This window comes from Oncorhynchus masou, chromosome 28 (genome assembly GCF_036934945.1).
Source record: "Oncorhynchus masou masou isolate Uvic2021 chromosome 28, UVic_Omas_1.1, whole genome shotgun sequence".
Taxonomy (NCBI): Eukaryota; Metazoa; Chordata; class Actinopteri; order Salmoniformes; family Salmonidae; genus Oncorhynchus; species Oncorhynchus masou.
In genome coordinates this window covers 43,291,404-43,306,164 of record NC_088239.1, presented here as the reverse complement: position 1 = coordinate 43,306,164, position 14,761 = coordinate 43,291,404, and the positions used below count along the sequence as shown (strand labels likewise).

The window sequence follows — 14,761 nt, the reverse complement described above, 5'->3', positions numbered from 1 at the left end:
GTTGTGAGCACGTGATACATAAAATGCATGACGACTAACGAAAATACACACAATTAAATCCCACTACATTTAGCAATATTAATCCATAGACTGATAAACACGAGGGCCAAATGTATTACATCGAGTGATATATTTCCATTAACGAATAAAAATAATTATTTGTCTACTCGAAGATAGCTGGGCTGTCAGTAAACAATTTGAGGTTGACTTAGAAGCAATGCAAATATCAAGGTACTATCAATATCAACTATCAATATCAAGCTATATGGACACTCAATCATACTTTTGAATGTTAAGTTTACAAACATATGTTATAATAAATAGATTTGAAAGTTGTATCTCATTATGGTGAAACAGATTTGGCTCATTAATCTATACGGTCCAAATAATGGTGATCCACACTTATTTGAAAATATACATTGTAGAATAATAGTGAAGATATCAAATATTATGAAATAACAAATATGGAATCATGTAGTAACCAAAAAGGATAGTTTTTTCCAGCCGTCAATTTGGCCGGAAACATTTGTATTTATCAAAGTTTTTGCTTTTCATATTTATTTTTTTTGGGGGGGAGGTCAATTACCTGCTAACGGAAACCCTGGTGTTTGTGTGTTTGTGTGCGTCCGTCTCTCTCATATCTCTTACTTGTATCTGCAGGGGCAGGTTGTCACAGACAGTGCACAGCAGTGCATCAGTGGGTTTCTCTCTACACATCAGCACCAGCTCCAGATCCATGTCCTGTTTGATGAGCAGACCTTTAGCCACCAGGCCGATCCTCATCACCCCACACAGCACACCTCCACCGGGCTCCCTGAGGACAACAGGCAGCTGGGTTACACTTAAAACATTGGATAGGTTAACTAACCAACTAACTACCTAAACTACATAAACTGTACTACTACATGAGTTACTAGAGAAAACAGATAAATGTCAAGGCTCAACATTTCCCAATATCTGGAAATAGAAAATAGCCAATACAAAATGACTGTCGACCTGGCAGACACGCAACAGAACCACAGAGGCCTATATCGCAGCGTGCATCACTCGGGAACCCCACCTGCTACCGCTGTCTGTGCAGTCATCTGGGCTGGCGCTGGGACTAACGTCGGGGTCGTCGTTAAGGTCGTCGTCATGGTCAGCACTACCCGCCTCTGTCATTGTGCTGTCTGTGGGGTTCGGCTGGCCGTCTGTCTGGCCGGCTGCTGCGTCTGCCTGGCTGTTACTCTGCACCGATTGGACATTGCTCTGGTCTATCCAATCAGAGACGTGTTTGAGGGCACCCTCCACGGTGGACACCAGGGTCTGGACCGCCTCCAGTTCAGGCGACGATGGATAGATGGTGGAGTGTTTGGCCATGACGTGACGGTCATCATTACCGAACGAACGGAAGGACCTCTTTAGGGGGGGAGAGAAGAGGTAAAGAAAAAGAGAGAAAGATAGATAAGAGGGAGAGAGAGAGGAGGATGGAAGGAGAGTCAGTTAGAAACACAATGAACAGTTCACACACACACATACAAACACACCCCTCTGTTTCCAAACTATTTCTCTATTTTCTATTTCTTGCAAACACAGCCAGTCTTGTTAGTAGTTCCAAGGGCACCTCTGGAGAAAAGCATTCAGCAGCAGATTAAACTTTAATCAATCAAACTCACCTCAGCTTCAACGGATGGCCAAACAAACGTCTGCCCAGGTAACATATCCTCTAACAGCCCTGTCTGCTCTGTTCTGCTCTGCTCTGTTCACACCCTGTCCTGTGCCGTGTGTGTGTGTGTGTTCTCACCATGCCCTGTGCTGCTGCTCCCTGCAACCGGCCATATTGTAGTTCACTATGGAGAGGCCACTACTGGCAACTTGAATTCCATTTGCACGCTCACACACACCTCTCACCACACCCCTGTCAAACTGAACTATCTCCTGGAGCAGTGCCGGGGAGACGCAGCCAGCATTAAAACGTCTGTCAACACTTTGATCTCTCAGTCCGTGTGTGTGTGTGTGTGTGTGTGTGTGTGTGTGTGTGGTTAATAACTTCAGAAAGTATTCACATCTCTCGACTTATTTCCACATTTTGTTCGTGTTAAACCTAGAATTTAAAATGAATTAAATTGAGATTTTGCATCACTGGCCCACTCACAGTAACACCATATGAATACTGGTACTCAGTGATGTGTTGGATTTGCCCCAAATATACCGCTTTGTATTCAGGACATAAAGTTAATTTCTTTGTAATATGTTTTGCAGTTTTACTTTACTATCTTATCACAAACATGATTGCCTTCATTTGTTTGGACCCCAGGAAGAGTAGTTGCTGCTTTGGCACTAAGCACCTCCCTCTGCAACTGGATCCTGGACTACCCCAGGTGGTAAGGGTAGGCAACAACACATCTGCCCCACTGATCCTCACCACGGGGGCCCCTCAGGGGAACGTGCTTAGTCCCCTCCTGTACTCCCTGTTCACACCCGACTGCGTGTCCAGGCACGACTCCAACACCATCATTATGTTTTTGAAAAGTATAATGGTCAAATCTTGCACAATCCAGGTGTGGAAAGTGCTTAGAGAATTACCCAGAAAGACTCACAGCTGTAATCACTGCCAAATGTGCTTCTACAAAGTATTGTATTGACTCAGGGTTGTGAATTACTTACGTAAATGAGATATTCCTTTTTATTTTTTTTAAATCTGTCTAAAAACATTAGTGTGTGTGTAGATGGGTGAGAAAAACAACAATAATTGAATCCATTTTGAATTCAAGATGTAACTCAACAAAATGTGGAATAAGTCGAGGGGTATGAATACTTTCTGAAGGCACTGCCAGCACATGTATCATCCTTATGGGTGGGAAATCAATTTAAAGCCAATGACAGCCTCCATCTGATGGCAGCGACCCCAGCACATCACACTGTCTGCCCCCTCTCCTAACCATCCTCAATCAAGTCGAATTCAATTCCATCCTAACCTCCCTGACTCCCCCACCTCATCTAATTTAATCAAGCAACCAGCTCTCAGCCTCCCCCTGACTCACCCGCACTGCTAAGGGGGAGGAGGGAACAGCAGTGCTGGGGGAACTGGCCCCATTCTCTTATCTATTTCAAATTCATATCTCTACATTTTACATTTTATTACTATTATCATATATTCACCCCCCCCCCCCCCCCCCCCCGTTTTCTCCCCAATTTCGTGGTATCCAATTGGTAGCTACAGTCTTGTCTCAACACTGAAACTCCCGTAAATACTCAGGAGAGGCGAAGGTCGAGAGCCGTGCCTCCTCCAAAACACAACCCAACCATGCCGCACTGCTCCTTGACACAATGCCAACTTAACCCGGAAGCCAGCTGCACCAATGTGTCGAAGGAGACACCGTACACCTGGCAACCGTGTCAGTGTGCACCGCAACCGGCCAGCCACAAGAGTCGCTAGTGCGTGATGGGACAAGGACATCCTGCCGGCCAAACCCTCCCATAACCCAGACAACGCTGGGCCAATTATGCGCCACCCCATGGGTCTCCCGGTCGCGGGTGCTGCGACATAACCTGGACTCGAACCCAAGATCTCTAGTGGCACAGGTAGCCCCGCGATGCAGTGCCTTGGACCACTGCTCCACTCACCCCAAATCAAAAGTTTATTTGTCACGTGCGCGCCGCATACAACTGGTGTAGACCTTACAGTGAAATGCTTACTTACAGGCTCTAACCAACAGTGCAAAAAAGTATTAGATGAACAATAGGTAGGTAAAGAAATAAAAACAACAGTAAAAAGACAGTGAAAAATAACAGTAGCGAGGCTATATACATGTCTACACTTTAGTCATTTAGTAGACGCTCTTATCTCGAGCGACTTACAATTAGTGCATTCATCATAAGATAGCTGGGTGAGACAACCACATATCACAATTGCCATCCGTACGTACGTACATTTTCCCTAAATAAAGTAGCAAAGGCAGTGCTCGTAGGAAAATACATTTATTTTAAATAAAAACATGGCTCCTCTGCTCCACATCAAATCCCTTTGTATATCAAAATCCACTCCGTTCGTGCCAATTTGGTGGAGCCTAACAAGTATGACAAGTTTAGCAAGACATGTTTGACATCTTATCTGCTCCATAACATTAGCGACCTATTTAGATTCAGTATTAATCGACGACTTTACGTCATGTTAGTTTATCACCATCAAGTACACATGTTTTACTCAATCCTCCTCACCCAAACACTGCTTGTGTCCTGACCTTTAGAGTAGCAGAGAGGATGACATCTCGCCTCCTATCAATCCTCTAGAAATCGCTGCCACAGCAGAACAGAAGTAGCAAACTCCATCCTAATTACACGGTGACATTTTCCAGACGACGAAGGCAGGACAGAAACGGGACTGCTTCCACAAAGGTCAACGGAATTTTTGTTCTAATCAGGAGTAACACTGCAATCTTTTCATTCCATCCCTATTTGGGTGCACATGCTGTGTTTAGTGTTTTTCTTTTTATAAATGAAGAGGAGAGGCTGTACTGTGTGTGTGTGTGTGTGTGTGTGTGTGTGTGTGTGTGTGTGTGTGTGTGTGTGTGTGTGTGTGTGTGTGTGTGTGTGTGTGTGTGTGATACAGCATGCATAGCGGAGGTCAATTATCCTGCTCTACCATTAGTCTCCATTCATACATTCTAATATTATATCACAGTGTTTGTTTGTGTGTGTGTGTCTTCCTGCTCTGTGCAGTTCTGTGTTTAACAGGCTCCCAGTAGTAGAGTTTATGAGGCGTTTCTAATGTGAGCCATAACAGTTATAAAACACTATAAAACACCAATAAAAGCTGCAGGAACCCGGGTTTAAGGGCCACAAAGGTGTACTGTAGGTGGTGCCCCTCCCCACACTGCAGGTGAATCTGTTGCCTTTATTATCTTATACAACCTTTACAAGCTAGCTAGGCTAGCCTCATGATGGGCTTGTGGGCTTTTATATTAGACACAGGCATGGGAACCAAGCTGATAATTCTACTTACACACAAATACACACACACACACACACACTGATTACTTGGTGAATGAGACGTCACTGCAGCACAATGGCCCTGCATGAGACTAATGAGTTTCAGCTACCTCACTGTGACACACACACACACACACCGTCTCGTAGCACATGCTCGGTTTATCCCACCTCGTTGTCACACACACACACTCCGTCTCGCACACACTCCATCTCGCAGACAGCTGTCGTCGTCAACGGCCCCGCCCTCCAGCCCGCCATGAGTCCCAGAGGTCCCTCATGCAATATGTTAGCGAGACGTCTATCCAATCAAAAGCAGAAATTAGTTTACTATCACCGAGGATTGAAGAGCACACCTCCCAAGACTGGAGAATTAGCTGAAATACAGGAATTCTGCTCAATTTGAACACACCAAAACTTCAAAATGAATTTAAAAAGTACAATTTAAACTGAAATAGGCTGTATTCTTGCACTTCATAGACGTGGTATAAATAATGTATAAGGAGGAGCTACTTAGCTAGAAGAGCCTGGAAGGGCCTTAAATGTTTCCCACCACAGCACATACTATTAGTAATATTGTCCACAGATCCTCTACATTAGATATGTTTAATGCCTTTTTTGAACAGAGTTGAAATAGTAGTCCACTGGGAGTCGTCATCACTTGGCCACACACAATGCGGTTTGGCTACAATATATATATATATATATATACATACACACACCTACACAATGTGGTTTGGCTACACTATCTATATGTCTATATATAAATATATATATACATACATACACACACACCTACACACACAGACCTGTCAGCTAGTCTGGTATCAATGCCACACAGGAGACTACTGTCAACAATCTACTACACAAACGGGAGGGGACTGGCCTCAGTCTGACTAACTATCCCACAAATATCAATAACGTATAGCCTACTACTACTTTCACAGCCACAGGTGTGAGTGGAGGGGAAGGGACAGGCACGAGCTTAAGGTAAAACAGGGAACTGTCCCTCACTTGCCTACTGTGTTAAAGCAGTCTCATCAACAGTCCAGAGACACTCATTCAACTATATCTACAGGCAAACCTGCTCCAGAGCACTCAGGACCTCAGACTGGGGCGAAGGTTCACCTTCCAAAAGGACAACGACTATAAGCACACAGCCAAGACAACGCAGGAGTGGCTTCGGGACATGTCTCTGAATGTCCTTGAGTGGCCCAGCCAGAGCTCGGACTTGAAACCAATCTAACATCTCTGGAGAGACCTGAAAATAGCTGTGCAGCGACGTTCCCCATCCAGCCTGACAGAGCTTGAGAGGATCGGCAGAGAAGATTGGGAGAAACTCCCCAAATACAGGTTTGCCAAGCTTGTAGCGTCATACCCCAAAAGACTCGAGGCTGTAATCGCTGCCAAAGGTGCTTCAACAAAGTACTGAGTAAAGGGTCTGAATACTTATGTAAATGTGATATTTCAGTATTTAATTTGTTATACATTTCTGAAAACCTGTTTTTGCTTTTGTCATTATGGGGTATTACATGTAGATTGATAAGGGGGGGGGGTTTTATCAATTTCAGAATAAGGCTGTAACTTAACAAAATATATCTGTGAGAGATGACAGTGTGTACATGAGGGGTCGACATTCACGGCTGCCCGCTGGCCCGGGAGGTTGTGGAATCCCTCTGGGCCAGTTGATCATCCCATCAGTGGCCCGCTTGGGCCAGTGAACAAAATATTGTAATAATGTGAGATTTTATCTAGGCTATATAATTGATTTTTTTTATTTATTAAAAAGGGATGAATTCCAGAAGCTGTTAATTCATTATGTCCATTACTTTTACCACACACAACGCAAGCCGCACACATATAGTCTAGTTTGAGATAATCTGTCGGGCAGAGTGATTGCGCAGCTCTCCATCAGCTGGTTGTTGAAGATCGACAGCGGAAGGGGTAAGAAAGCCGTAGGAAAGATTTTCCAAGTTATGATATCCACAGGTAAATGCCAAGGAAAGAATGGGTATGCAAACCAGGTATTTCAAAAGTTAAAAGTCTCGGTGGAAGATTTGCGATGCGAAATTCAGTCGTCATGACAAGGAATAGCCTACCTGAAAAATCAGACATAACAAAGGGAAACCTGTTTCCTTCTTGCTTTTTCATTACACGTGATACCCCTAAATAAGTCTTCCAACATCTCAAATGGCAAGACTGACTAGTTACCACATGGACAGACTTCATTCGTGTGTTTGTGTCGGCAGCATCTGCCGGTGGATGCAGTCTATTTAGCCAGGCAACGGCCACCTTATTCTGACATATATTAGAATGTCAAAATAAGGTACATGTCAATAAGGTACAGGCCTATAAATGAATAAAAAAGCATTATTCTTAAAGTGGTAATGCATACATTTAGCTTACATTTTGTGGGGAGTTTTATTCTATTACAACAAATATAAAACGTAGATCCTTGACAATTACAATTAAACGATTGACAAAGTCCTTGCAATTCCTTGAATTTGACTTGCCAATGTCTGCATGAACCCCGTGTGGGCTACTTGCTCAGCCCAAATGAAAATAGAATCACCTGCTGTTGAAAAACGATGCGCGCATCATTTGCTTTCCTGCCAGATCTTAACCCAGGCCAGAATCTTTTTTCCATCCGGGCAAGTAACTTTCAGCTGGCACAGGCCTGGTGTCCCACTGGCAAACGCACCTGAATATCGAGCCCTGTACATGTTTTTGTGTTCACACTGCGGACTCCGCGGAGGGAGTATGTTCCCGCTTGACACAGACGTCAATTCAAGTGTCAATTCAACGTCTAGTCCACGTTTCACTGAAATAAACGTGGAAGCAACGTTGATTCAACCAGTGTGTGCCCAGCGGGGTGTTGTTGCTGTCCGTGTGTGTGTGTGAACGTGTGCCAACTACCCAGAGTGTTGACCTTTGCTCTCCCCTTGCTCCTGCAATTACACCACACCAATTACAACCAGTTAGCCCACGACACATAAACACAATAGATGGCTTACTACACGTGGTGCTCTGCTGTATAGTGAATGTGCTCTGCCCTCCAATAATAAACATCTTCAGTCCAACATACAGTATGCAATGCACACTCCAAGTCGTTGCTATATACCCACTTACTGGTCTGGTAGCGCTGTTTCCCCTCGCTATTCCACCATAAACTGGCGAAACAAGTGTGCAGACCAGGAGATTGTGTGTGCGTGTACGGTACACAGCAACTAGTGTGTAGTGAGAGCAGTGCGAGAGAGTGTTGTTGGTCTGTTTGGAACAATATGCACACCACAGGAGGTTGGTGGCACCTTAATTGGGGAGGACGGGCTCGTGGCAATGGCTGGAGACGGAATCAGTGGAAGGGCATCAAACACGTGGCGCCAGCCATTACTATGAGCCGGTCCTCCCCTTCGGGCAGCCTCCGCTGACAGACACGCTGTTCAGTGATGTGTGTAGCACCAGTGTAAAGCACATAGGTGTGTATCATGTCTGTATGCGCACACAATTTGTGTGAGTGTGCCACACATGTGGAGTGTGTGTCGCAACACTTGTGTGTGTCATGCCTGTGCAGAGTGTGTGTCGCGTGGCCTTAACGATTGCTGAGTGCACAGCGAGAGAGGCTGTGCGTGGTGAATGCATAGTTTGGGACAGAAGAGCGACAAGGCAGAGAGAGGAGAGGGGTATGATCAGCCCCAGGCAGATTGCATTAAAAATTCATCCTGTGATTTACCAGCACTGCGCTTGGCAGCTCATGCACAAAAGATGGCCCCGTTTTATTGTGTTTTTTTTAACAGCCTTTCAAATTAACACATGCACGTGCACAGGCGCAAACACATGCGCACACACAGACTTGCGCAGGGCAGGCACACGCACACCGCATCTTAAGAGTAGGAGTGCTGATCTCGGATCAGTTTGGCCTTTTAAATCATAAAGAATTGGGAGGCAGGACCTGATCCTTGATCAGCACTTTCAGACACTTCTGGAATACGGGCCCAGGTAGCCTAGCTAATGATATTCGTTTCTGCTCTTTGCCTCTCGTAATGTGACCGTGTTCAGTATTACTGTTTATGGGCTGCAGTAAAGGGTTATGGCTTCAGGGTGTTAAAGAGATCCGCTGACTTTGCCTTGTCTCCGAGTGCCATTTAACTGACTACCTGGGCAGAGCAAAGCTGACAAGGAACTGAGGATTAACAGGGTCGCCCCGTCGTCCCTGGAGATAGATAGAGATGGAGATCCTAGAGGGATTGTGTGTCAGTGTGTGTGTGTGTGTGTGTGTGTGTGTGTGTGTGTGTGTGCGTGCATCTGTGCTTATATATATCTGGGTGTGTACACACGGAGGGAAAATCCAATGAAAAGACAATAAGGAAGCAGAGCACTGTGCTGTGGCTTTGCAGTGTTTGAGATCCAAGGTCATCCCCACTCTCCTTACCAGCCCAGCTAGCGTTAGCACGGCCCTCATCATCAAGGGTTATTTATGAACACCCTCCGCCTCCCCTCCCACCCCGTCCACCCCTCCAGTTTTTAATAATTCATGGTGCTGCCTGCACTCCCCTGAGGCTCAACTCCAGAGTCAGGGGTAGGGACCATTAATCAATCCCTGATCTCTCTCTTCTCTTCCTCCACCTCTCTCTGTCCCTTGTTCTCTTCCTCTCCTTTCTAATTCCCACCTCACTCTCCTTCCTCTGACTCCCTACCTTATCCTCTCTTGTCCTCTCTCTTTCTCCCTGTTCATCCCCCCCCACTCTCTCTTTGCTGATGTTCAATAGTGATACATCGTCAGGCAGACTTCTTCTCACAGACACACGGCACTGCAATGTTTCACGGCGGCACTACTCTTATCAGATTGACCTCTCTTGGCCCAACTGGTCCAACTGGTCCATTACTGCTCAGAGTAATATTACACACCTCCCACCTTACCCTTACCTGTAGCCAACCTCACCGTGTCTTCACTGTGACATTACCACAATCATATCCAATTGAATTTGTCACATGCGCCGAATACAACAGGTGTAGACATTACAGTGAAATGCTTACTTACAAGCCCCTAAACAACAATGCAGCTTAAATTTAAATAACAAAAAAAAATACTTAACAAAAATGAAATAAATAAACAATAAGAAATAAAAAAGTAACAAATAATTCATCTTAGTAAGCATCTATGGTGGCCTTTTGCCAGTCCGTCATTGTAAATAAGAATTTGTTCTTAATTGACCTGCCTGGTAAAATATGTTAAATAAATATAAAAAATATATATGTTGAAGATATTCAACAGGCTTCCCGGTTTGTGATCTACTGAGCAAGCACTGCATTGAGCTGTATGTACGTATGCCTACTGTAGAAAATAGCCCCAGCTTTCATGGTGTAACAAAAGAGATGAACGTGTGAAGAGTTTGATTCCAAAACACGATAAACGCCAATTTTTCACATTTGCATGTGATGAATTCTCATGGGTCCCTGTCTAAAATGAATGCTCGTGGGTCCCTGTCTAAAATGAAAGCCATCTGTTTAGAGAGTTGGGACATTTAGTTGAAACAAAGTGATTATTTGAAAATGTATTTATTTATTATGTATCGATACTTTATTACATGTAAATGTTTAAAACCCAATCTGAATACTTTTTCTATAGCTCTGTAGGCTATATAGCTCTTTGCCACAAAACATTGATTATTTGTCTCTCTAAAATAATATTATCTTGCAATATATATACAGTACCAGTCAAAAGTTTGGACACACCTACTCATTCTAGGGTTTTTCCTATTTTTTTAAATACTATTTTCTACATTGTAGAACAATAGTGTAGACATCAAAACTATGAAATAACACATATGACCCCTCCTGTCTCAGCCTCCAGCATTTATGCTGCAATAGTTTATGTGTCGGGGGGCTAGGGTCAGTCTGTTAAATCTGGAGTATTTCTCCTGTCTTATCCAGTGTCCTGTGGGAATTTAAGTATTCTCTCTCTCTAATTCTCTCTCTATTTTTCTTTCTTTCTTTCTTTCTCTCTCTCTGTGGACCTGAGCCCTAGGACCATGCTTCAGGACTACCTGACCTGATGACTCCTTGCTGTCCCCAGTCCACCTGGTATTGCTGCTGCTCCAGTTTCAACTGTTCTGCCTGCGGCTATGGAACCCTGACCTGTTCACCGGACGTGCTACCTGTCCCTGACCTGCTGTTTTCAACTCTTTAGAGACAGCAGGAGCGGTAGAGATACTCTGAATGATCGGCTATGAAAAGTTAACTGACATTTACTCCTGAGGTGCCGACCTGTGGCACCCTCTAAAACCACTGTGATTATTATTATTTGATCCTGCTGGTCATCTATGAACACTTAAAGATCTTGGCCATGTTCTGTTATAATCTCCACCCGGCACAGCCAGAAGAGGACTGGCCACCCCTCATTCCTCTCTAGGTTATTTCCTAGGTTCCGACCTTTCTAGGGAGTTCTTCCTAGCCACCGTGCTTCTACACCTACATTGCTTGCTGTTGGGGTTTTAGGCTGGGTTTCTGTACAGCACTTTGTGACATCAGCTGATGTAAGAAGGGCTTTATAAATATATTTGATTGATATAGTAACCCAAAAAGTGTTAACTTCTCTAGGGTAGGGGGCAGCATTTGGAATTTTGGATGAAAAGCATGGCCAAATTAAACTGCCTTCTACTCAGGCCCAGAAGATAGGATATGCATATCATTAGTATATCTTGATAGAAGACACTCTAAAGTTTCCAAAACTGTTAAAATAATGTCTGTGAATATAACAGAAATGATTTGGCAGGTGAAACCCTGAGAAAAATCCATTCAGGAAGTAGGATTTATTTTGTTGTTGTAGTTTTCTATTCAATGCCATTACAGTATCCATTGACTTAGGACTCAAATTGCAATGCCTTCCACTAGATGTCAACAGTGTTTAGAAATTGTTTCAGGCTTGTATTCTGAAAAATGAGGGAGTAAGAGCAGTCTGAATGAGTGGACCCTGCCGTGTCACAGAGCTTTTCCATGCACTCGACCGAGAGAGTGCCTTTCTTGTTTACCTTTTATATTGACGACGTTATTGTCCGGTTGAAATATTATAGATTATTTAGGCTACAAACAACCTGAGGATTGAATATAAACATTGTTTGACATGTTTCTATGAACTTTACGGATACAATTTGGATTTTTTTGTCTGCCTGTTGTGACTACGTTTGAGCCTGTGGATTACTGAAGAAAATACACAAACAAAACGGTGGTTTTCAGATATAAAGAGAAAATTTATCAAACAAAAGGAACATTTATTGAATAAATGAATATCTTCTGAGTGCAAACATATGAAGATCATCAAAGTAAGTGATTAATTTGATCTCTATTTCTGACTTGTGTAACTCTTCTACTTGGCTGGTTACTGTTTGTAATGATTTGTCTGCTAGGCTATGCTCTCAAATAATTGTAAGGTATGCTTTCGCCGTAAAGCATTTTGTAAATCTGACACCGTGGTTGGATTCACAAGAAGTTCATCTTTAAACCTATGTAAAATAATTGTATCTATTCTGAATTTTTCTAATGAGTATTTCTGTATTTGAATTTGGCGCTCTGCAATCTCACTGGATGTTGGCCAGGTGGTATGCTAGCGTCCCACATACCCTAGAGAGGAACATCTTGAAGCTAGGGGGCACTATTTTTATGTTTGGAAAAATAACGTTCCCAAAGGAAACGGCCTATTTCTCATGACCAGATGCTAGAATATGCATATAATTGACAGATTAGGATAGAAAACACTCTAAAGTTTCCAAAACTGTAAACATATTGTCTGTGAGTATAACAGAATTCATATTGCAGGCGAAAGCCTGCGGATAATTCAATCAGGAAGTGCCTCTTATTTTGAAACATCTGTGTTAATATGCGTGCCTGTCCTTCATTTAAAGGGATATCAACCAGATTCCTTTTTCTGTGGCTTCCCTAAGGTGTCAACAGTCTTTAGACATAGTTTCAGGCTTTTATTTTGAAAAATGAGCATGAAGGATCACATTGCGTAAGTGGATAGGTGGGGGCTCTCAGAGTGAGTTGGTGCGCAATTGAGTAAAACGGCCATTGTTCCTCCCGCTGTTATGGGAAAAGCTACACACTCGGTTGATATATTATCAAATATATATTTTAAAAACTACCTGAGGAATGATTATAAAAAACGTTTAACATGTTTCTGTGGACATTATGAATACTATTTGGAATTTCCATCTGCGTTGTCGTGACCACTCTTTCCTGTGAATTTCTGAACATAACGCGACAAACAAATGTCGGTATTTTGGGTATAAAAATGATCTTTATGGAACAAAATGAACATTTGCTGTGTAACTGGGAGTCTCGTGAGTGAAAACATCCGAAGATCATCAAAGGTAAATGGTTAATTTGATTGCTTTTCTGATTTTCGTGACCAAGCTTCCTGATGCTAAGTGTACATAATGCTATGCTAGGCTATCGATAAACTTACACAAACGCTTGGATTGCTTTCGCTGTAAAGCATAATTTCAAAATCTGAGATGACAGGGTGATTAACAAAAGGCTAAGCTGTATTTCAAAATATTGCACTTATGATTTCATGAATATTAATATTTTCTAGTAATATTATTTGACTGTTGCGCTATGCTATTATCCCGGATCCGGGATTGGTGGTTCAGAGACTTTTTTTTTGCTCTGCGGTCCAACTCATCCCAAACCATCTCAATTGGTTTAAGGTCGGGTGATTGTGGAGACCAGGTCATCTGATGCAGCACTGCATCACTCTCCTTCTTGGTCAAATAGCCCTTACACAGCCTGGAGGTGTGTTGGGTCATTGTCCTGTTGAAATACAAATGATAGTCCCACTAAGCGCAAACCAGATGGGATGGCGTGTCACTGCAGTAGCCATGCTGGGTAAGTGTGCCTTGAATTCTAAATAAATCACTGACAGTGTTACCAGCAAATCACCCTCACACCTCCTCCTCCATGTTTTACGGTGGGAACCACACATGCAAAGATAATCTGTTCACCTACTCTGCGTCTCACAAAGACATGGCAGTTGGAATCCAAAATCTCAAATTTGGACTCATCAGATCAAAGGACAGATTTCCACCGGTCTAATGTCCATTGCTCGTGTTTCTTGGCCCAAGCAAGTCTCTTCTTATTATTGGTGTCCTTTAGTAGTGGTTTCTTTGCAGCAATTTGACCATGAAGGCCTGATTCACGCAGTCTTCTCTGAACTGTTGATGTTGAGATGTGTTTGTTACTGGGGCTGATAACTTTAATGAACTTATCCTCTGCAGCAGAGGTAACTCTGGGTCTTCCTTTCCTGCGGCGGTCCTCATGAGAGACAGTTTCATCATAGCGCTTGATGGTTTTTGCGACTGTACTTGAAGAAACGTTCAAAGTTCTTGAAATTTTTCAGATTGACTGACCTTCATGTCTTAATGTAATGATGGACTGTTGTTTCTCTTTGCTTATATAAGCTGTTCTTGCCATAATATGGGCTTGGTCTTTTACAAAATAGGGCTATCTTCTGTATACCACCCCTACCATGTCACAACACAAGTGATTGGCTCAAACGCATTAAGAAGGAACGAAATTCCACAAATTAACTTTTAACAAGGCACACGTGTTAATTGAAATAAATTCCAGGTGACTACTTCATGAAGCTGGTTGAGAGAATGTGCAAAGCTGTCATCAAGGCAAAGCGGACGGCTACTTTGAAGAATATCAAATATTTGTTGTTTACTACATGTGTTATTTCATCATTTTGATGTCTTCACTATTATTATACAATGTAGAAAATAGTAAAAATATATAT

The 14,761-nt window shown here is 43.0% G+C and overlaps 1 protein-coding gene across 6 annotated transcripts in view; it reads right to left on the bottom strand.

The window, feature by feature from the left end:
- strbp (spermatid perinuclear RNA binding protein) overlaps positions 1 to 14,761 on the bottom strand; it is a 122,391-nt gene that overhangs the window by 46,547 nt on the left and 61,083 nt on the right. For 4 of the 6 annotated variants that reach the window (XM_064942094.1, XM_064942099.1, XM_064942095.1 and 1 more), the window contains 2 exons: positions 1,061 to 1,398; positions 649 to 814 (listed from right to left, as the gene is read on the bottom strand). In XM_064942094.1, coding sequence (XP_064798166.1) covers positions 649 to 814; positions 1,061 to 1,398 — 504 coding nt within the window. Of the gene's footprint in view, positions 1 to 648; positions 815 to 1,060; positions 1,399 to 1,655; positions 1,694 to 1,783; positions 1,856 to 14,761 lie in introns of those variants that run through there. The other 2 variants (XM_064942097.1, XM_064942100.1) reach the window with 2 other exon arrangements.